This window comes from Haematobia irritans, chromosome 3 (genome assembly GCF_050003625.1).
Source record: "Haematobia irritans isolate KBUSLIRL chromosome 3, ASM5000362v1, whole genome shotgun sequence".
In the NCBI taxonomy this organism is placed as follows: domain Eukaryota; kingdom Metazoa; phylum Arthropoda; class Insecta; order Diptera; family Muscidae; genus Haematobia; species Haematobia irritans.
Window position 1 is genome coordinate 93,985,299 of NC_134399.1, and position 25,158 is coordinate 94,010,456.

General features: G+C 31.2%; 1 protein-coding gene across 1 annotated transcript in view; it reads left to right on the forward strand.

Annotated features, from left to right (window-relative positions):
* Positions 1-25,158, forward strand: part of AdamTS-B (ADAM metallopeptidase with thrombospondin type 1 motif B) — a 126,485-nt gene that overhangs the window by 75,416 nt on the left and 25,911 nt on the right. The window contains exons 5-9 of the mRNA XM_075300696.1: positions 5,418-5,543; positions 5,940-6,155; positions 11,433-12,025; positions 14,985-15,083; positions 15,224-15,337. Coding sequence (XP_075156811.1) covers positions 5,418-5,543; positions 5,940-6,155; positions 11,433-12,025; positions 14,985-15,083; positions 15,224-15,337 — 1,148 coding nt within the window. The remainder of the gene's footprint in view (positions 1-5,417; positions 5,544-5,939; positions 6,156-11,432; positions 12,026-14,984; positions 15,084-15,223; positions 15,338-25,158) is intronic.

The following is a 25,158-nucleotide window of genomic DNA, read 5'->3' on the forward strand; positions in this document are numbered from 1 at the left end:
ATAAGAACCATTTTTGTTTGAGTTTTAGAGGAATCATTAACATCTCTTGTAAGTGAGAAAATGTTGAAAAACGCGTTGATTTGAAATCTAAAATCTGTAGATTTTCACCCGCATTATTTAAATGATTACGAGAAGTAAAATCTGGAAATTTTATATTCAGTTTCAAGTGCGCCTTCTATACCCTCAAGAAGTGAAATCGGTCTTTATGGAGGCCTTACCAACTTGACCGATAAAAACTAAATCCGATACATGTTTTTGTGAGTCTAAAATACCAGTATATTTACAATTTCAGGCAAATCAGATACAAACTACGGTTTCTAGAAACCCAAGGAATTTAATCGGAAGATCGGTCTTATGGTGGCTATACTAAAACATGGACCGATACTCACCGTTTTCGCCACACCTCTTTATGGTCCTAAAATACTTCTAGATTTCAAATATCATGCATATTGGATAGAAGCTATGATTTCTAGAATCCCAAACAATAAAATCATTTCTTGCAAACCTATTTATAGGTCTAAAAAATCTCCAGATTTTCAATTTCAGGCAAATTGGACAACAACTACGGTTTCTATAAGCCCAGAAAGTAAAATCGGGAGATCGGTCTATATGGGGGCTATACCAAAACATGAACCAATGCACGCCATTTTCGGAACATGTATTTGTGGTCCTACAATACCTCTAGATTTTCAATTTTAGACAAATAGGATAAAAACTACGTTTTCTATAAGCCCAAGAAGTTAAATCTTGAAATTGGTCTATATGGGGCTATATCAAAACATGGATCTATACTCACCATTTTCGGCATATCAATTTCAGTCAAATTGGATCAAAACTACGGATTCCATAAGCCCAAGAAGTAAAATCAGGAGATCGGTCTATATGGGAGCTATACAAAAACATGGACCGATACTCATCATTTTTGGCACACCACTTTATGGTCCTAAAATACCTCTAGATTTCCAATTTCAGGTAAATTGGATAAAAACAACGGTTTCTATAAGCCTAAGAAGTAAAATCGGGATATCGGTCTATATGGGGGCTATACCAACACATGGACCGATACTCACCATTTTGGTGGTCCTAAAATACCTCTAGATTTCAAATTTCATGCAAATTGGATAAAAACTACGGTTTCTATAAGCCCAAGACCTCAAATCGGAAGGTCGGTTTATATGGAGACTATACCAAAACCAGGACCGATAGCAAATTGGGTTGGGAAGCTCTGATCTAAAGTATGAATTCGAATTAAAATATGGGTCAAAATTTCATAAAAAATTACAAAAATCTCATTTGAAATGAAAAAGATTTCATTTCATTTGTAAAAGGTTTCGTTTGATTTGAAAAGGGTTTCATTTGATTTGAAAAAGAATTCATTTTAGTTGAAAAAGGTTTCATTTGATTTGAAAAATGATTCATTTTATTTGAAAAGGGATTAATTTGATTTGAAAAAGGTTTCCTTTGAAGTGAAAATACTATAATTCAGATTTAGGTATAGTTCTTAAATATATATGTGTGCACAAATTTGGCTATATTACCACACAAATCGAACGGTTCCCTCTTTTTATTTGATAACGGATTCAATTTTAGTGATATAATAACTCTGTACATGTAAAATCGAGTATAGCTACTACTGGTACATATTTATGCATATCCAGATTTGGCCACTCATCAATGTTATATGGTTTCTTCCTAACCTATGATATATTTTTTTTTCAGATGTGTATAACCCTCATTAAAACCATTGTAACTCAAAATTTACATAAAGCTCCCTGACCGCCGGTTCAAATCAACAACTGAACGATTATTTTGAAAAGCATGATCAAGAAGTAATTCTGAAACGTTAAATATATTTAACATTGGATCTTTTACCAATATCAAAATTATTATATACTGTCCACAAAGTAGTTTCAGTTATGAAAACTATAGATATTGGTAACGCTATCTTATTGCAAATATATAAAATTGTCTTAATACTGCTAGTTGTTTTTTTTTTTTAATAATTATCATTATTGTTCGTTTTACACAAATTATTTATTATCATGGTGTTTTTTGTTATGACAGGAATTGAATTTTATTATTTATATGGTTTGCTTAGAAATCCATGTATAATTTCATTCTTAAATGATGTATGAGAATTCAATCTAATTGCTACAATCGATTCAAAGAAAATAATTAATTGCTATCAACACTTTTCTTTGAATTGTCTAGTTTGTTTTTCTTTTCGTAGCATTAACATGAATTACTAGAAACTTTGCTTATTCTAATTTAATTGATGCTTGCCGCCCAATGTCTGGTTCTTGGGTTCTCACGTTTATTAATGGGGATTTTCTCTTTCATTAAAAGAAGGTGGGGCTGTTAATATCATTTCATGTATACGGAAACTTCGATGGGGAACGTAAATTTGCAAAGCTTATTAAACGAATAAATACAATTTTGTATTATAATTTTCTAACATCAATTCTTTTGTATCCGTTTATCAGTCTGGCTGGACTGCTTGACAATTCTCATTAAAATACTTTTGCAAAATTTGTAGTGCTAACGGTTTGACAAAGAAGGTGCTGCTTCACAAGGACAATGCTCCATGACCCAAGAAATTGAAGACTACCATAAAAATCCATTAATTGTATTTCGAAATGATTCCACATCCACACGCACAGAAAACCATGTTTGGACATGGTTGCTGCATGCATTTAATGCTTATCTAGAGTATGTAATTATCGCGAAAACCATGTATTTTGTATATGTAAAAATTATTTTCGAGCGGAGAAAAATATATGTCCGTCTGTTGAAATCACGCTAACTTCCGAACGAAACAAGCTATCGACTCGAAACTTGGCACAAGTAGTTGTTATTGATGTAGGTCGGATGGTATTACAAATGGGCCATATCGGTCAACTTTTACGTATAGCCCCCATATAAACGCACCCCCAAATTTGGCTTGCCGATACTCTAAGAGAAGTACATTTCATCCGATCCGGCTGAAATTTGGTACATGGTGTTGGTATATGGTCTCTAACAACCATGCACAAATTGGTCCACATCGGTCAATAATTATATATAGCCCCCATATAAACCGATCCCCCGATTTGGCTTGCCGAGCGTATAAGAGAAGCAAATTTCGTCCGATCCGGCTGAAATTTGGTATATGGTCTCTAACAACCATGTAAAAATTGGTCCACATTGGTCCATAATTATACATAGCCCCCATATAAAATGATCCCCAGATTTGGCTTGCGGAGCCTCTAAGAGAAGCAAATTTCATCCGATCCGGCTGAAATTTGGTACATGGTGTTAATATATGGTCTCTAATAACCATGCAAAAATTGGTCCATATAAGTCCATAATTATATATAGCCCCCATATAAACCGATCCCCAGATTTGACCTCCGGAGCCCCTTGGAAGAGCAAAATGCATCCGATTCGGTTGAAATGTGGTACGTGATGTTAGTACATGATATTTAACAACCATGCCAAAAGTGGTCCATATCAGTCCATAATCATATATAGCCCCCATATAAACCGATCCCGAGATTTGGTTTTGGAGCCACTTTGAGGAGCAAACTTCATCCGAGTCAGTTGAAATTTGGTACATTGTGCTAGTATATGGCCGTTAACAACCATGCCTAACTAGGTCCATATCGGTCTATAGTTATATATAGCCCTCAGATAAATAGATCCCCAATCACACAAAAATTGGTCTATATCAAGTTCATAATTGTATATAGCCAACATATAAGCGACCCCGATATTTCAATTCTGGCTCTGTACGTACCGTGCAAAAGTCCATATTGATTCGTAATTATTTGTAGACTTACCTATACATACCTTTTTTGTCTAATATATAACACGTATGGACTAACTCACAATTTAGAAAACGATGTTAAGAAGTTTTAAGATACCACAACCCAATTAATTCCATTGTGGATGACAGTCTTTCGTAGAAGTTTCTACGCAATCCATGGTGGAGGGTACATAAGATTCGGCCTGGCCGAACTTAGGTCGTATATACTTGTTTTACTTTTCTGCAGGGAAAGAAGTATTTTTATAGGTTACGTATAGACATGTCTAGAACCATTACATGGCCATAAAGACCATGTGCATTGTTTTCGTGACCATTTATAAAAACATTGAGCAGGTACACACGATTTTCATTTTGCGCGTCAGTCGTGTGTTGATTGTTTCTTGGAATGGACGGAGAATACGGAATTACTGTGTTTTGTGTTCATTTTTTATTCAGAAGTGGCACGTGGTTTTATGCGAACACAAAAAAAGGAAGTGTAATTTTGATATATACGGCCATTTTCTTGTAGCTCCGTTACGCTTTAACTGCCAGTTAACAGAAAGTAAATTGCAAAGATCTTCTCTCCGGTTAACTTTAACTGAAAACTTTTCAGCAGTTAAATTTCTAACTGGCATGTGGAATATATAGGCAAGATGACAAATATGTCCATGGTACGGTTTAAAAGTTCGTTAGCTAACGGTGCTTAATGAAAATGGGGGATAGTATAATTTATTTTTATTTGCAGTTACATGATGTCTGCATTGGTACATTTGATGGGCACGAAGTAAATATGGAATGATCACTTATTGTTGAAATTCAACCAAAAAAGAGTGTGTACAAATATGTGATGTTTGCTTGCACGACATTATAAATACAAATAAACAATGAATTAGTTTATAAATAAATAAAAATAAAAAAAATACAGTTAATTTTGTGTGTTTCTTTTCTCAAGTGGCGTCCTTTTTTCGACGACGAAAAGAGTTTTTTTCATAAATATTGAAACATTTTAGGTTGTGGCCATGTTCTTTTAACTGGAAGAAAAACATTTTTAACGAATACCATAACATTTTAGATAGTGACCATTGAATTTTCATTCAAACAAAATTCTTTTTATCAATATAATAACATTTTAGATGAGGACAATTTTATTTTTCTTAGAATCATGTTCACTGAGCCAACATGGTTGCAGGTGAAAATATTACATGGTCGCCGCAAAAATAGCCCCTATCATATTATTTTGCTCTTCGAATATGATTGTGGCAATCATGTTTCTTCTCTGCGTGCACATAATTTCCAAATATGACACCTAGCGTCTTTTTCCTGGTATCTCTTAAAACAATGCAGGCTAGGAAGAAAATTTCATTGGATGAAGAGAAGAAATCGACTATATAAGTCATGCACCTGTAAGTTAATTCTATCGGGTCAGCTACCCTGTAATTTTTTCTTAATATTATTACCAATTATTTGTAAATGTTTTTGTTTAGCATCTCGAAATTCTTTCATTTATATGCAAAATACCCAATTGCAAAAAGTTTGCTGCTTAAGTCTTTCGTTTTTTCTTTGCCCATTTGACAGATTACATTCATATTCATATTACAATAATTTGTTTTTTATTTATTCTTGTTATCTTCAGGTTGGCCACATAAAAACACAAAATAATGAATATTATATAGAGCCATCAAAAAGTCATGCGACATCAGCCCACAATGCTAACGGACATCCGCATGTTGTATTTCAAAGATCATCTGTTAAGGAAAAGGTAATTACTGAAATTTGCATTAACCGCCAGATAAGAAATGAAATTTTAGATGGTGGGCTGTGAATGAAGTCTTTTACTATCACACAGACAAATATTCATCCATAAAACCGTGAAAAAAATTGACGGCACATATACTTGGGGTGACAGGAAAACGGACCGTGTGGGAAAGGACTGACTGAGTAACTTGAACTAATATCTTCGACATACTTCTTAATCACATAGACAAATTGCAACAGCCCACTATGACATTAAAATTTGTCCAAAGAAACTAAAAAATGCATATATGTGTGTATCGTACAGAGGAATAGAGAGAGGGAGATGGCTTGGAAAATATGTAAACTTTCTGTATAGAGATACAAAAAATTTGAATGTTAATGGAATACAAATTTATTGCAGCAAACTTTAAGGAATACCAACAACAAAACGAAGCAAAAGAAATCTCAACGCCAGCACCAGCAGCAAATCAAGCGTAAACAAGAATTGGAGCAGCAAAGACATAAATTGATGCAAAATGGTACAAAGCGTCAGAGGAAAGCATTAAGTAATTGCGGCACCAAGGAACCTAGAAGACGTATAGAAGCGCGACTTGTAGAATGGCAACCCCAGGGAAAGGTAAGTGGGTGTTCACATTAAATTCATGAATGATATAGTAAAGTAAATGAATTTGTGGTGTTTGTTTTTAATTTGTTGATAAAATTTGCAAGTAAACCAAATCATTTCGTTTGTTCATAAACGGCTCAATTTGGAATTTTTATAAAAATAAACTTTTGACAAAAATGTTTAATAGAAATAAAATTGTGATAAAACTTTCTATAGAAATAAAGTTATGATAAAATTGTTCATACAAATAAAATGTTGACAAAATTTTCCATACAAACAAAATTTTGACAGAAATTTTTAATAGAAATAAAATTATGACGAAACTTTCTTTAGAAATAAAATTATGATAAAATTTTCCATACAAATAAAATTTTGACAAAATTTCCTATACAAATAAAATTTTAACTAATTTTCTATAGAAATAAAATTTTGACACAATTTTCTATAGAAATAAAAGTTGGATAAATTTTTTATGAAAATAAAACTTTGACAAAATTTTCTATAAAAAAATGTTTTAACAAGATTTTCTATATAGAATTTTGACAAAATTTTCCACAGAAAGAAAATTTTGACAAACTTTTCTATAAAAAAATGTTTTAACAAGATTTTCTATATAGAAATAAAATTTTGACAAACTTTTCTATGGTAATAAAATTTTAATAAAAAAGATCATTTCATTTGGTAGTTTGTTTAGTAAAATTTTCTCCCGATTTTGGTAGATTATTTTTGGCTCGAGTTGCAAACGTGCTCTCGACTCGAATGTTGTTGATACCATATATATTAGAGTCAGCGTTGCCACAAAGAAATACTATTTTGAAACATTTGTCAAAAATCGCCTGAAAATTCTCACCCATTTTTTAAATTTCAAAGGAAATATCTTTAAAAAGTTAATTTCTCGCTGTACCTAGAAATAAAATTACGACATAATTTTCTATAGAAATAAAATTATGACAAAATTTTCTATACAAATAAAATTTTGGCAGAATTTTCTATAGAAATAATTAAAAAAAATTCTATAGAAATACAATTTTGACAACCTTTTCTATAGAAATAAAATTTTGACAAAATTTTCTATAGAAATAAAATTTTGACAAAATTTTCTATAGAAATTAAATTTTAACAAAATTTTCAATAGAAATTAAATGTTAACAAAATTTTCTATAGACATACAATTTTGACAGAATTTTCTATAGAAATAATTTTTAACAAAATTTTCTATAGAAATACAATCTTGACAAAATTTTCTATAGAAATAAAATTTTGACAAAATTTTCTATAGAAATATAATTTTTACAAAATTTTCTATAGAAATGTAATTTTGACACACTTTTCTATAGAAAAAAAATGTTGACAAAATTTTTGATAGACACAAAATTTTGACAAAATTTTCTATAGAAATAAAATTTTGACAAAATTTTCTATAGAAATGTAATTTTGACATAATTTTCAATAGAAATAAAATTTTGACATAATTTTCTATCGAAATAAAATTTTGACGTAATTTAAAATTGACAAAATTTTCTACTGAAATAAAATTTTGACAAAATTTTCTATAGAAATAAAATTTTGACAAAATTTTCTATAGAAATAAAATTTTGACAAAATTTTCTATAGAAATAAAATTTTGACAAAATTTTCTATAGACATACAATTTTGACAGAATTTTCTATAGAAATAATTTTTAACAAAATTTTCTATAGAAATACAATCTTGACAAAATTTTCTATAGAAATAAAATTTTGACAAAATTTTCTATAGAAATATAATTTTTACAAAATTTTGTATAGAAATGTAATTTTGACAAACTTTTCTATAGAAATAAAATGTTTACAAAATTTTTGATAGAAATAAAATTTTGACAAAATTTTCTATAGAAATAAAATTTTGACAAAATTTTCTATAGAAATAAAATTTTGACAAAATTTTCTATAGAAATAAAATTTTGACAAAATTTTCTATAGAAATAAAATTTTGACAAACTTTTCTATAGAAATAAAATGTTTACAAAATTTTTGATAGAAATAAAATTTTGACAAAATTTTCTATAGAAAGTAAATTTTAACAAAATTTTCTATAGAAATAAAATTTTAACAAAATTTTCTTTAGACATACAATTTTGACAGAATTTTCTATAGAAATAATTTTTAACAAAATTTTCTATAGAAATACAATCTTGACAAAATTTTCTATAGAAATAAAATTTTGACAAAATTTTCTATAGAAATATAATTTTTACAAAATTTTCTATAGAAATAAAATGTTGACAAAATTTTCTATAGAAATAAGATTTTGACAAAATTTCTATAGAAATAAAATTTTGACAAAATTTTCTATAGAAATAAAAATTTGACAAAATTTTCTATAGAAATAAAATTTTGACAAAATTTTCTATAGAAATAAAATGTTAACAAAATTTTCTATAGACATACAATTTTGACAGAATTTTCTATAGAAATAAAATTTTCACAAAATTTTCTATAGAAAAAACTTGACATAATTTTCTATAGAAATAATATTTTCACAAGATTTTCTATATAGAAATGAAATTTTGACAACATTTTCCACAGAAAGAAAATTTTGACATGGTAATAAAATTTTAATAAAAGTCCTGGAGAGAGATGTAAAGGACCAGATAGTACAGTTTGTTGACGATAAAAATAGTTTGCCTTCGGAGCAATTCGGTTTTCGAAGGGAACACAATACCGTTCATCCCTTACTTCGAATTAGAAATATTGTCAAGACTAATTTTAATGTACAAAACTCTACAGGCATGCTACTTCTCGATATTAAAGCTGCGTTTGATTCTGTCTGGCATGATGCACTGGTCTATAAGCTGATAAGGTTAGGATTTCCGTCGTCAATAGGGCGGATAATAAGAAGTTTTTTACAATCTAGATCATTTAGAGTACATATCGGTTCTGTGATGTCGGAATTATTTGAAATAAAAGCAGGTTGCCCTCAAGAATCTTGTTTATCCCCAATACTGTATAACATATATACGGCTGATACTCCGAATCTGGAAAATTCTATATTATCCATTTTTGCTGATGACACAGCTATACTATGTTCTGAGAGGCTATCATCAGATATAAAATATAATTTACAGAGATCTGTAGATACACTGTTAAATTATTATGCCAAATGGAAAATAGTTGTTAATTCGGACAAATGTCAAGCTATATTTTTTACAAGGAAAAGGAAGGAATGTTTTTTACCCCAAACAAATATAATTGTTAACAATAGTGAAGTCGAATGGGAAAATAGTGTTAAATACTTAGGGTTAATGCTAGACAAAAAATTGATTTTTAAAGATCATATTGCCTATATTGTCAATAAATGTAATATACTTATAAGAACTCTTTACCCTTTTATTAGCAGAACCTCGGCGTTGAACTTAGAAAACAAAATGTTAATATTTAAATCTATTTTTCAAGCCGTTATTTTCTATGTAGCTCCTGTTTGGGCTTTTAGTGCAAATGTTCATGTAAAAAAATTGCATGTCGTTCAGAATAAAGTACTTAAATTAATTTACAACCGTCCCAGATTATTCTCAACTGAGGTACTTCACCACGATGCTAATATCGACTTAGTGGCTGACAAAATTAATATAATGACTTCCAATTTCAACGCCAAATGTTCTTTTTCCGAATTTAATCATATAGCTGAGCTGGTCTCGTAATTAGATTTAAGTTAGGATAGGTGTTTTTATTAAAAAAAAAATAAAAATTAAAAAAAATAAATAAAATAAAAATAAAAAAAATATATTCATAAAGGTTTTTGTTAATTTTTTTCCTCCATTTAAATCACCAATTAATCCATACATCTTTCATATTATCAGTTTGCATTATTTAAGTAGAAAAAGGTTAAGCCTTAAGCTCTTTAAAGTTATATAGCTAAATTTATATAAATGAATATTGTAACTATTATTAAACAATAAAGAAATTGAATTGCATTGAAAATAAAATTTTGACATACATATTTTTCTATAGAAATAAAATTTTGACAAATTTTTTTTTGGAAATTAAATTTTGACAAAATTTTCTATAGAAATAAAATGTTGACAAAATTTCCTATAGAAATAAAATTTTGACAAAATTTCCTATAGAAATAAAATTTTGACAAAATTTTCTATAGAAATAAAATTTTGACAAAATTTTCTATAGAAATAAAATTTTGACAAAATTTCTATAGAAATAAAATTTTGACACAATTTTCTATAGAAATAAAATTTTGACAACATTTTCTATAGAAATAAAATTTTGACAAAATTCTCTATAGAAATAAAATTTTAACATAATTTTCTATAGAAATAAAATGTTAACAAAATTTTCTATAGACGTACAATTTTGACAAATTTCTCTATAGAAATAAAATTTTGACAAAATTTTCTATGGAAATAAAATTTTGACATAATTTTCTATAGAAATAAAATTTTGACAAAATTTTCTATAGAAATAAAATTTTGGCAACATTTTCTATAGAAAAAAAATTTTGACAAAATTCTCTATAGAAATAAAATTTTAACATAATTTTCTATAGAAATAAGATTTTGACAAATTTTTTTTTGGAAATTAAATTTTGACAAAATTTTCTATAGAAATAAAATGTTGACAAAATTTCCTATAGAAATAAAATTTTGACAAAATTTCCTATAGAAATAAAATTTTGACAAAATTTTCTATAGAAATAAAATTTTGACAAAATTTTCTATGGAAATAAAATTTTGACATAATTTTCTATAGAAATAAAATTTTGACAAAATTTTCTATAGAAATAAAATTTTGACAACATTTTTTATAGAAATAAAATTTTGACAAAATTCTCTATAGAAATAAAATTTTAACATAATTTTCTATAGAAATAAGATTTTGACAAAATTTTCTATAGAAATAAAATTTTGACGAAATTTTCTATAGAAATAAAATTTTGACAAAATTTTCTATAGAAATAATATTTTCACAAGATTTTCTATATATAAATGAAATTTTGACAAAATTTTCCACAGAAAGAAAATTTTGACATGGTAATAAAATTTTAATAAAAAATATCATTTTATTTGGTAAAATTTTCTCAACCAATTTTTCAATTTCAAAGGAAATATCTTTACAAGGGTAATTTCACGCTTTATCTAGTACGTAATATTCGGCATTTTCTTAATGAATATAATTATTGACGCTATAAGCTTCAGAAAATTTAGACAAAAAATCATATCAATTCTACCTTCTGTGTTTGTTGCACACAAATTTATTTATTTTGTTTGTTTTGAATTTCATTGAAATGTGCCAACAGGTAAAAATTCAAGGTGGGAGAAAAATACGACGTGTCCATCATCAGCAACTACAATACAAATATGAGACAACAACAGCGGACGTTAAACACCAAGAACAACATCAACATCATCAACAACCACATCACTTCTTTCAATCGTATCGACAGCAAGAAAATGCAACTACCAACGAAAGCATTTATAATAGCAATGAAGAAAACCAACGCATCCTTACGACTGACTTACCGCACCAAACGCTGCCATTTCATTGGCAACAGCCTCAGCTACAGCAACAGCAATCCTTTAGTTACAGTAACAATGACAACATTGCGCATGTGCATCATCACCATCAACGCCTGAAACGTTCAATTAGCAGCCCACGCCATGTTGAAACTTTAATTGTTGCCGATTCCACAATGGTTGCCTTTCACACCGATGAGGTGGAGTCATATCTTTTGACCATAATGAATATGGTTTCAGCTCTTTATAAAGATCCCAGTATTGGTAATGCCATTGAAATTGTTGTGGTAAAGATTATACTACTGGATGAGGAGGAAGCACATCCAGATTTGAATCTAACCCAAAATGCTCAACAGAATTTAGATACATTCTGTAGGTGAGTGCGTTTGCAAGTCTTTATTTATGAAGACAATAAAAATGTTTATTTAATTTTATTGTTGTATATTTAATTTGCATACAATTGCCGGTGTCAAATACGAATTAACAGTGGTTTGGAGGAGCATTACCGTTGTGCCACTAATTTCATCATAATTTCTTTCATTTTTGTGCCATTTTTTTATCATGTTCCGCCACTTTTTCATTATTTCCTTTTATAGTGAAATATTGTTTTGTGTTAACATTACAGAAGCGATAAAAGCCTTAAAAATCAAAATTAGACGTCATATATATTTTCCCTTTTCACATCATATTGCCTGATTTTTGAACCTAAGTTGTTCTATTTTTTTTGAAAAGTCCCAAAACAAATTTTAGATATGTAAATAGGTGCAAAATGAGTTTCAAAAGTTTATGAAAACAACAAAATAATATGTATATTAATTTAAAAAGCGGGTAAAATAAAATAATTCAATGTACACACAAAAAAATATCATCAACATTTTTTCAATTAAAATTTTAATTAAGTTCTAAACAATTTCCAATTAAACATTTTATTGGTTCAAAAAAAATTTTTTTTTTAATTTAAACAAAATTCAATCACAGAAATTGATAGTATCAATTAAATTTTTAATTGGTTTAATTAATTTTTTAATTGACGTTGGTGCTTGATATTATCATTTCCGTGATTGAAGACAAAAATTATTTTTTCTGTGTATAAATATTTTAAATCAAATTAATTAACAAAATATATATTTGAAAATTGCCAAAAGAGTCCAAAATTTCTAAATCCTGTGCAGTTGCAGTGCCCTTTCAAATGAGGGTTGAATATAAAAAAAAAAAATTTGAAGTTGTTCTAAAGGCACAACTCTTAAAGGACTTCCAAAAGTGTCCTCCCAAAGATTTTATTTATTTTAACGACACAGGAAGTTCTTAAAATTCAATTTCTTATAACCCGCTTTTTCATATTTTTAATGGGTAATTTTAATTTTTTTGTTTGAAATAGTTTTTAGCCTATTTTAAACAAAGAGCAAAATGAAAATATGTAATGTGAAACGTTTTAGACAAGCGTTAGAGTGCATTAAAACTCACAAAAAAATATAAAATGAAATAAGTCCCCAAAATGAAATAGGTCCCCAAGGTTGAGGATTTATTTCGTAATATTTTATGAAATTATACCCCTAAAAAGAAATAAATCCCTAAAACTCAAAATGAAATATATCCCCAATAGTTTGGAGTCTTTTTTCGTAAAAACAATTCATTTGAATTTCATTTGAAATAACTTGGAAATGAAATAGCTCCCCAAAATATGAAATAACTCTCCAAAAATCATTTTATTTTGTTCTCTGTAGAGGATATTGGGGATATATTTCATTTTTCATTTTGGGGAGTTATTTCATGGGGACTTATTTCATGGAGCCAAAAATTATTTGTTTGGAAAAATATTACCAAATTTTTTTACTCACTCACACTTAAGATGTGATGCAAATTCAGTGCAACGGCTGTTGAAATGGTGTATATCCGTCCTGTGACAAGCCCATGTTAAATTCATCGCTTCTGTGTCAATTTATCACCACTTCCGGATCCAAAAAGAACATTTTCACTACTTTTTTGGCGACACTTTGTTTGCTGGATTCTTTTATTTAGGAACTTGGTTTAACTCCTTGGTTTAATACCCAACATGGCAAAAAGATTCAGGATCAACTGCAGATAAAATGATTGCTACGTTAATTTATTTCTGACTTTAAATACAAATAATTTTTAAATTTCACAAAAAAATTAAATAACTCCACTTAATTCGTATTTTTATACCCTCCATCATATGAGGGAGTATATTTAGTTTGTCATTCAGTTTGTAACATATTGAAATATTGGTCTCAAACACCATAAAATCCCCATATTCTGGGTCGTGAAATTGTGAGTCGTCCGTCCGTGTGTAGTAGAAATCACGCTCACTTTCGAACGAAACAAGCTATCGACTTGAAACTTGGCACAAATAGTGGTTATTGACGTAGGTCGGATTGTACATCAAATGGGTCCTGTCGGACCACTTTTAGGAATAGACACCGGATAAACCGACCCTTAGATTTGGCTTGCCAAGGAGTTAATTTCATATGACCCGGTTAAAATTTGGTACGTGCTTTTTGTATATGCCCTCTAACAAACATGCAACTATTGGTCCATATAGCCCCCCATATATGACGATCTGATTTTCAGAGCTTACTGAATGTACAAATTTCATCCGATTTCGTTCTTTTTCGCACGAGTTTTCCAATTTTTTTTTAGATAACAATAACAATTTTTATTGATTTTTATTGAAGGGCAATTGGTTATAGTAACGACAATGAAAATGTCATCACTGCTTTAAACATAAGTTCTTGAATAATCTAATATTTAATAATTTACCACTGACAAAGCTCCCAACAAATTTGAAGGACTGCAGATTGTATCAAAAATGTTGATTATTTGGTCCCCCTCGAAATTTGACTTTCCTTACTGGTCATGTCTTAAATCTTTTGATCCGGAAGAATTGAAATCCCTTTTTTCCACTTCCTTAAAACAATAAAATCACTGTCTTGTAATGTCAAGTTATTTTTAGCCATGTCCAGACAGACAAGCATCATCTATGTTTGAGAAAAATATATGTTTTCCTTGCATCTAGCAAACCTAACGCCGACACCATTCTCTAGACTGTATGGTGTATGGAGGCCTAGGCGCCACTATTCAATACATATAGTTTTTAAGGAGTTTATGCACTATGGTAGTGTATGTCAAAATGTGATAAGATAATTTAAAAAGTCTAGACATTTTGCATATTGCTTTAAAGAACTCCTCAGGAAGTCATTTCTTTTCTACATTATATGTGTGGATTTGAGTGTTTTACGTGGGGGGAATAAATTCCAATTGCCATGTCTTTTAATGATTTTTTTTTTGTTCATGATTTTCTTGTTTTTCGTTAACAGTTGGCAACATAAGTTGAATAGTGGCAATGAATTGGATCCTCATCATCATGATGTGGCTGTCTTGATAACTCGCAAAAATATATGTGGCAATAATTGTTTGTAAGTATTTTTAACTTATTTAAAAAAATACATTAAATTGTAAAATACAATATTTTATTAACATAATATTATTGATAATTTATGTTGCTGTTATTAATTTTAATTTTTATTTTACAAATTGTATCTTTTATCGATTTTAGGACTCTTGGTTTGGCCAATGTGGGTGGTATGTGTAAACCCAAACAATCGTGTAGCGTTAATGAAGATAATGGGATCATGCTTTCACATACTATTGCACATGAGTTGGGACACAAGTAAGTAAATGCAATAATTTTATTAATAAATTTGAGGTAGAACTGCTAAGCTATCGATAGTCGCACCATTCGATCGGACTTTTTTTGTAAAATCTAAATTATTTCCGTTTTTTAAATGTTCTTCATAAAAATTATGCTCATTTTACATGTGCCTTTAAATATCACGTTTTATTGAATTTCGATTTTTTAAAACGAATAAACAAGATACAGCGAAAAATGCAACTCAAGTGATAATTACTAACGTCCATTCAGATTCATTGAGAACATGTTGATATTATTTGATTTGAAAAAAGTCCTTCATTTTGACATAGTGAATCCCATTTTGCTGCACATCCTTTTAGACTCCGTGGATGCTGGCATACAAAACAAAAGGTAAAGCCCAAGATTTTATCACCGACTTCCCGATTAAAAACAATGCAGTTAGAACTCAATCAAGAATATTTTTATGTTCCTATTGAAAATGTGTCACTTTATCTATTGTATGTAGAAAAATATTTGCTACAGAATAAAATAAGAGGGATTCCATTTTGTGGAAAGCCGTCAACTTTAGGAAAAATAATATGTTTTCAAAGCATTAAGTTTTTACAGATTGAAAAAAAACACACAATTTTTAATTATACCCTGCGCCAACAGGGTATTATAAGTTAGTGCATATGTTTGCAACACCCAGAAGGAGACGAAATAGACACATGGTGTCTCACAGTGTCGAGTTTTCATATAAACGGCGGCCAAAAATAGAAGGAGTTATCGTAGAAGAATGAATTTCGATTTTTTTAAAACGAATAAACAAGATACAGCGAAAAATGCAACTCAAGTGATAATTACTAACGTCCATTCAGATTCATTGAGAACATGTTGATATTATTTGATTTGAAAAAAGTCCTTCATTTTGACATAGTGAATCCCATTTTGCTGCACATCCTTTTAGACTCCGTGGATGCTGGCATACAAAACAAAAGGTAAAGCCCAAGATTTTATCACCAACTTCCCGATTAAAAACAATGCAGTTAGAACTCAATCAAGAATATTTTTATGTTCCTATTGAAAATGTGTCACTTTATCTATTGTATGTAGAAAAATATTTGCTACAGAATAAAATAAGAGGGATTCCATTTTGTGGAAAGCCGTCAACTTTAGGAAAAATAATATGTTTTCAAAGCATTAAGTTTTTACAGATTGAAAAAAAAACACACAATTTTTAATTATACCCTGCGCCAACAGGGTATTATAAGTTAGTGCATATGTTTGCAACACCCAGAAGGAGACGAAATAGACACATGGTGTCTCACAGTGTCGAGTTTTCATATAAACGGCGCCCAAAAATAGAAGGAGTTATCGTAGAAGAATGAAAATTGGTACACATTATTATTATAAGTAGGAAAGGAAAAAAAACGAAGTTTTGCGAAAATCGGCACAAGGACTCGCCCACCTCTCATATATCCTGAAATGAAAAAACCTTATATTTTAAAAATTGTTCTTGGAATTGAACCAAATTTGGCTCGATTTATCTATTATATATTACTGATAACTGTGGTGAGTTATGTGAAATTATCTCAAAGGACACGCCCACATAATTTTTTGTTGATTTCAGGATATATGGGAGTATCCTGAAATCAACAAAAAATTATATTTTCCAAAATTGTTGTTGGAATTAAACCGAAGTTGGCTTGATTTGTCCTTGATGAATTTTTGATTAGTATATTTAATTTAATTTAATTATCTTACAAAATACGTCTACATCCCATATGTCCTTGATACCAAATAAGAAAATCATTTTCTATATTATAAATATATTTGTTTTCATTTGCCAATTACTATCGTTATATTTAATAAGAGATAGGAAACAGATATTTTTCAAATTCATTGTTATTGATTAACAAAATATTAAGGAAATGATTAAATAAATAAAACTAAATATTTTTCCTTATTCACTAAAGCTGTCATAATCCGTATCACTCGATTCGTATTGACTCAAAAATTTGTCTGCAATTATAGTTTCAGAACATTCCTCAGTACTGGATTCACTTTGGATAAGAAATTGATTTATTTCATTATAATTCTTAGCCTTCTTATTATTTGCTTTTTTATGAATAGTAATATTTGGTTCAGATTGCAAAATCATTCTTTCAATTAAATCCTTATTGGTTGACTCGCGACTATTTTTTCTGGTATGATTTAATCGGGTCTTTCTAAAAACTTTATTAGTTGCTTCTATAGCTTCCTCCGACAGCATTCCAACAGGCATTTTTGAATGTTTTATGAATTCTACACCATGAACAAGAATTTTATGAACTGTGGCTGGCATGTAATACCAAGCGTAATTTGTCGAATATTCACCTGTCTCGACACTGAAAATGTAAAAAATAAATGAAAGGGGGATGAACGGGGACGCGAAACTAAATTTTTATACTCTACACACTTGCCCAAATATTATATTAAAATATTAAAAAAGTGTTTTTGGTGTTTTTTTTACACTCCACTGAACTTGAATGTTTTTAACAAACTTCGATTTTCGCATTTTGTCTACATTCGGTGTAACGGTAAACCCCATACGATCCACCAAACGAGCCAAAATAGCGAGTTGCCATATCATTATATTCTAACACGTTTATCCAATCCTAAATTATACTGCTTTACCGACAATTTTTATTTTAACTTACCGAATTAAATTTGGGTAATTTTTATAATTTTTATATATTGATATTTTTTTACTAGAACTATTAACTTTGAATGCTAATAACTTTTTGGAAATATAACATTTTTTAAAAATTCCTTTTGATTTAACATAAATGAAGTGTTGTTTGTAAAACGAAATCAAACTTTTTTTAAAAACTAGTGCAGTGATATTTTTGATTTTTGGCCGCCCTCACGACACTGTGTGTCTTTGGCAAAAATGCTCAGGGTGGGCTCCTGAGTCGATATAGCCATGTCCGTCTGTCCGTGAACACATTTTTGTAATCAAAGTCTAGGTCGCAGTTTTAGTCCAATCGACCTCAAATTTGGCACAAGTATGTGTTTTGGCTCAGAATAGATCCCTATTGATTTTGGAAGAAATCGGTTCAGATTCAGATATAGCTCCCATATATATCTTTCGCCCGATATGGACTACTACGGTCCCAGAAGCCAGAGTTTTACCCCAATTTGGTTGAAATTTTGCACTAGGAGTACAATTAGTACTATAGTCTACTGTGCCAAATTTTATTGAAATCGGTTCGGATTTAGATATAGCTCCCATATATATCTTTCGCCCGATATGGACTAATATGGTCCCAGAAGCCAGAGTTTTACCCCAATTTAGTTGAAATTTTGCACTAGGAGTACAATTAGTAGTGTAGCCATGTGTGCTAAATTTTATTGAAATCGGTTCAGATTTAGATATAGCTATATCGTTCGCCCGATTTACACTCATATGACCACAGTGGTCAATCTTTTACTCCGATTTAATTGAAATTTTGCACAGTGAGTAGAATTGGCATTGTAGGTATGCGTGCCAAATTTGGTTGAAATCGGTTCAGAGTTAGATATAGCTCCCATATATAGCTTTCGCCCGATTTACACTCATATGACCACAGAGGCCAATTTTTAACTCCGATTTAGTTGAAATTTTGCACAGGGAGTAGAATTAGCATTGTAGCTATGCGTGCCAAATTTGGTTGCAATCGGTTCAGATTTAGATATAGCTCCCATATATATGTTTTTCTGATTTCAACAAAAATGGTCAATGTTGGTAACATTTTCCTTGTAAAATAGCCACTGCTTTGTCGAAGTTGTAAAAATTACTCTAATTTTCCTAAACTTCTAATACATATATATCGAGTGATAAATCATAAATAAACTTTTGCGAAGTTTCCTTAAAATTGCTTCAGATTTAAATGTTTCCCATATTGTTTTACTAACATTGTGTTCCACCCTAGTGCATTAGCCGACTTAAATTTTGAGTCTATGGATTTTGTAGAAGTCTATCAAATTCTGTCCAAATCGAGTGATATTTAAATGTATGTATTTGGGACAAATCTTTATATATAGCACCCAACACATTTGACGGATGTGATATGGTATCCAATTTAGATCTACAAAGTGGTGCAGGGTATAATATAGTCGGCCCCGCCCGACTTTAGACTTTTCTTACTTGTTTTTGATTTAAATTTACCTACTTTAGTATGCAGCATCGCCGGTTTTTGATAGCATCGCTATCAGAAAACAAATATCGGTAGTATCTTAAAATAAAACCATCGATACTATCGAGATGTTTCTATAAATGCTATCTATTTGAGTAATATGTAGCCTACAAAATCGCTAGATTTTACTATTTTGTATTATTACTTATTGAAACATTTTTCAAAATTCAACCATAAAATTTGTATGTCTGGTATTGGTTTCATTGTATCCCGCTTATCGCATGAAGGTTCTTTTTTTGTGGCCTCGTATTATTACTGAGCCATTTAATACATTCCATTACCGTCCGCACGTCAACTTGCAGGACTGCACTGTGCTTCCGATTTCATAGTCTGGGTCCACCACGTGTGCCCCAGACTAGTCCTCTAGTTGGTGTTGTATTCATTGCCCCGATTATGACAAGATAACATGTCCTTTAAAACCGTTACAAAATTCCAATACCTGCAAACCATATCGGTCCACTTTTATGTATAGCCCCCATATAAACGGACCCCCAAATTTGGCTTGCGGAGCCTCTAAGAGATGCAAATTTCATCCGATCCGGTTGAAATTAGGTACATGGTGTTACTATATGATCTCTAACAACCATGCAAAAACTGGTCTACATCGGTTCATAATTATATATAGCCCCCATATAAACCGATCCCCAGATTTGGCTTGCGGAGCCTCTAAGAGAAGCAAATTTCATCCGATCCGGTTGAAATTTAGTACATGATGTTGGTATAAGGTCTCTAACAACCATGCAAAAACTGGTCCACATCGGTTCATAATTATATATAGCCCCCATATAAACCGATCCCCAGATTTGGCTTGCGGAGCCTTTAAGAGAAGCAAATTTCATCCGATCCGGTTGAAATTAGGTACATGGTGTCAGTATATGACCTCTAACAACCATGCAAAAATTGGTCCACATCGGTCCATAATTATATACAGCCCCCATATAAATCGATCCCCGGATTTGGCTTGCGGAGCCTCTAAGAGAAGCAAATTTCATCCGATCCGGTTGAAATTTGGTACATGATGTTGGCATATGGTCTCTAACAACCATACAAAAACTGGTCCACATCGGTCCATAATTATATATAGCCCCCATATAAACCGATCCCCAGATTAGGCTTGCGGAGCCTTTAAGAGAAGCAAATTTCATCCGATCCGGTTGAAATTAGGTACATGGTGTCAGTATATGACCTCTAACAACCATGCAAAAATTGGTCCACATCGGTCCATAATTATATATAGCCCCCATATAAATCGATCCCCGGATTTGGCTTGCGGAGCCTCTAAGAGAAGCAAATTTCATCCGATCCGGTTGAAATTTGGTACATGATGTTGGCATATGGTCTCTAACAACCATACAAAAACTGGTCCACATCGGTCCATAATTATATATAGCCCCCATATAAACCGATCCCCAGATTTGGCTTGCGGAGCCTCTAAGAGAAGCAAATTTCATCCGATCCGGTTGAAATTAGGTACATGGTGTCAGCATATGATCTCTAACAACCATGCAAAAATTGGTCCACATCGGTCCATAATTATATATAGCCCCCAAATCATGAGCACAATTAAAATCGAGAGCTTTATTAAACTCTTAACATCCTAGGTGCCACTAAAATTGCAACTGAATTTAACTTTTAAGCGTTTTATGTTGGAGAGCGGGATTATTTCCGTGAGCGTAATTCGTTACTCACGCACACTCACGAAGATATTATTTTCGTGTTCACGCTCACGCACGACATTTTGGTTTGTTAATCACGCTCACGCACACTCACCCGTTAACAGGAGCGTGACTCACGACTCACGATAATTTCGTGTCACGTGCACACCTCTAATGTCAAGTTCATAATTGTATATAGCCCACATATAAGCGGCCCCCATATTTCAATTCTGGCTCTCTGCGTACGGTGCAAAAGTCTATATCGATTCGTAATTATTTGTAGACTTACCTATACATAGCTTTTTTGTCTAATATATACCACGTATGGAGTAACTCACAATTTAGAAAACGATGTTAAGAAGTTTTAAAATACCACAACCCAATTAATTCGATTGTGGATGACAGTCCTTCGTAGAAGTTTCTACGCAATCCATGGTGGAGGGTACATAAGATTCGTCCTGGCCGAACTTACGGCCGTATAAATATACTTGTTTTATTTTAGGCAATCACATATTTAGTTGAACTTAACTCTTTCAATTAGTTTCTTAATATATACCACGTATGGAGTAACTCACAATTTAGAAAACGATGTTAAGAAGTTTTAAAATACCACAACCCAATTAATTCGATTGTGGATGACAGTCCTTCGTAGAAGTTTCTACGCAATCCATGGTGGAGGGTACATAAGATTCGTCCTGGCCGAACTTACGGCCGTATAAATATACTTGTTTTATTTTAGGCAATCACATATTTAGTTGAACTTAACTCTTTCAATTAGTTTCTTAATTCATTCTACTAAAATATTAATTACTTTACTTTAAGATGAAATAATCCCCCATGTTCCGATATTCGGAATCGCAAATCGCAATAATTCATTGTTCTTATAAAGAAAACAAGTAGAGATACTCTCGAACTGTATTTATAAGTTTGAGGGTTAAGAAATTATTGCCAAAGAAAAATTTTGCGATTCTGAATTTCGGAACAGGCGGGAATGTTCTTGTAATTTTATAGGAGTCCATATGATGCTGCACGTTACGAGTATACTTGTTTAATATTAAAATTATTACTCGAAAAATGTTTTTCTTTACTTCAAGGGAAATTTCCTATACTGCAAAGACATTTGACTTTAACGCAGGAACGAAAATTTCATATATTCACGTGCTAAATCTTGCATCACCTTTCCTACTAGGTCAATATTTTGTCAGTGTTAGTTCGATTGTATGGGCCGTAGTTTAGCTTACGAAGTTTCTTTTGTTGTCTAGTGTAGTTACAACTATAAAATCAGTAGCAGTGTAAAGACATGCCAAGCCCTTAAACGTCAAAAGGGTATATTATAATTTCTTGAAAATTGATTTATCATTTTTTTGTTTTAGATAGCGTTATCCATTTATAAATCCATCAGAATGCGCAAAATTCCTTTGAAATTGCTTTTCAATAGAATACATTTTTCCAAACACATTTACAGCTCAATCATAAATCATATAAAATAAAGCAATAATTCATACGCCTAGTTGCTGTCTGTGTTTAATTCACGATCGGTATTTTTATCTGTCTTCTTTAATTGTTCATAAATGTGAAGACAATCATAGTCCATAAATTATAATAGACTGTAGAGACGCAACACCGCCAATAAGGTTTATTTCATTCACAAACTAAAACTGGAATATTTGTTACTACAGACAGATAGAGAGAGAGAGAACAGTAGAATAAAACAATATTAAATATGTATTAGGAAAATTGAATCTTTTGAACTATGATGAAAATTATTTGCTATTATAAATCAATTTAATAGAATTGATGCTTGTTTATGTGTTGCAATATTGTAATTATAATAATTAAAAGATGAAAAAAAGTGCAAGTAATAATCCGTACTTGGAACGAAAAGCAAAAGTTAAACCATAGGTCGGGGAACCTGATTGGCTACGAATTAGAAAATCTCTTTGCAACAATTGTATGATGCAATTTTTTATCGTAAGACGTGAGTTGAAGCGAAATCTTAACATTTATATTAGAGGTGTGCACGTGAGTAATAGTTTACTCACGCTCACGCACACTCACGACTGAAAAATCATACTCACGCACGATATTTTTTGGTAGGACTCACACACACTCACGAAAAGAAAATTTGTACTCACGCTCGAAAACGCCGTGACTCACGAATAATTTTATGATTAATTTACCTTACCGAAGTGTCTGAAAACATGAGTATTATTAAAATCGAGAGTGTTATTAAACTCCAGGTGTTATTAAAATTGTAATAGATTTAACTCTTAAGCGTTTTATGTTGGTAAGCAGGAATATTTTCGTGAGAGTAATTCGTTACTCACGCACACTCACGAAGATATTATTTTCGTGACTCACGCTCACGCACGACATTTTGGTTTGTTAATCACGCTCACGCACACTCACGCTGTTGTCATGAGCGTGACTCACGCACGAATCACGAAAATGTTCGTGAGTCACAACAATTTCGTGTCACGTGCACAACTCTAATTTATATTTGTAAATCGAATAAATAAATGCGAAAGTTCTTTCTGCAGATGACAATAAATCTCAAATGCATGATTTTATTGTGTTTAGTATCATAAATACACACCCGTGTTTATTTAGAGAAGTTAATTGTCGTAAAAACCATGTATTATGTACGACAAATATTTCCTATTATTTAAACGGTAGAATTAGAAACCATTACATGGTTACGAAAATTGTGTACATGTTTTTATAACCACCACCATAGAATGGTAACGGGGGTATAATAAGTTTGTCATTCCGTTTGTAACACATCGAAATATCGCTTTCCCACTATATAAAGTATATATATTCTTGATCAGGGAGAAATTCTAAGATGATATAAGCATGTCCGTCTGACATTTGGGACAGATTCGTCTTTTGTTTGCAGGCAGGTCAAGTTCGAAGATGGGCCCAAGTTTTGATATAGCCCCCATATAAACCGACCTCCCGATTTGGGGCCTTGGGCTTATAGAAACTGCAGTTTTTATCCAATTTGCCTGAAATTGGAAATCTAGAGGTATTTTAGGACCGAAAACGGTGCCTATCGGTCCATGTTTTGGTATAGCCCCCATATGGACCGATATTGCTTCTTGGGCGTCTAGAAAGTGTATTTTCTATCCGATTTGCCTGAAATAGAAAATCTAGACGTATTCTAAGACCACAAATTGGTGTGCGGAAAATGGTGATTATCAGTCTATGTTTTGATATAGCCATGGGGGCTATATCAAAACACAGACTGAAACATAGCTATAGACTGATGTCCTGATTTTACTTCTTGGTCTTCTAGAAATTTGAAATCTAGAGGTATTTTAGGAAACTAGAGATGTGCCGAAAATGTTTATTATCGGTCTATGTTGTCATATAGCCCCCATATAGACCGATCTCCCGATTTTACTTCTTGGGCTTCTAGAATCCGTAATTTTTACCCAATTTGCCTGAAATCGGAAATCTAGAAGTAAATCTAGAATCCGTAGTTTTTATCCAATTTGCCTGAAATTGGACATCTAGAGGTATTCTAGGCCCTTAAAGACATGTGCCGAATATATTGTGTATCGGTACAGTTTTTGATATAGCCCCCTAATAAACCGGCCCTCCGATTTAGGGTCTAGTTTCTAGAACTAGAATTAGATGTGCTGAATACTGTGTGTATCCTTCCATGTTTTGGTATAGCCACTATTACACTGAACTCCCGATTTAACTCCTAGGGCATCTAGAAATTGTAGTTTTTATCCGATTTGCCACAAATTGAAAATATACTGGCATATAGACCGATTTCACTTATTGAGGGTATATAAGGCTCACTGATCATGAAAATTGCTTGAAACTGAATGCAAAATTTCCAGATTTTACTTCTCGTAATCGTTTAAATAATTGGGATGTAAAATCTACAGATTTTAGATTTCAAATCAAGGCGTTATTTCATTATTGTCTTGCACACTTACAAGAGATGTTTATGATTCCTCTAAAACTCAAACAA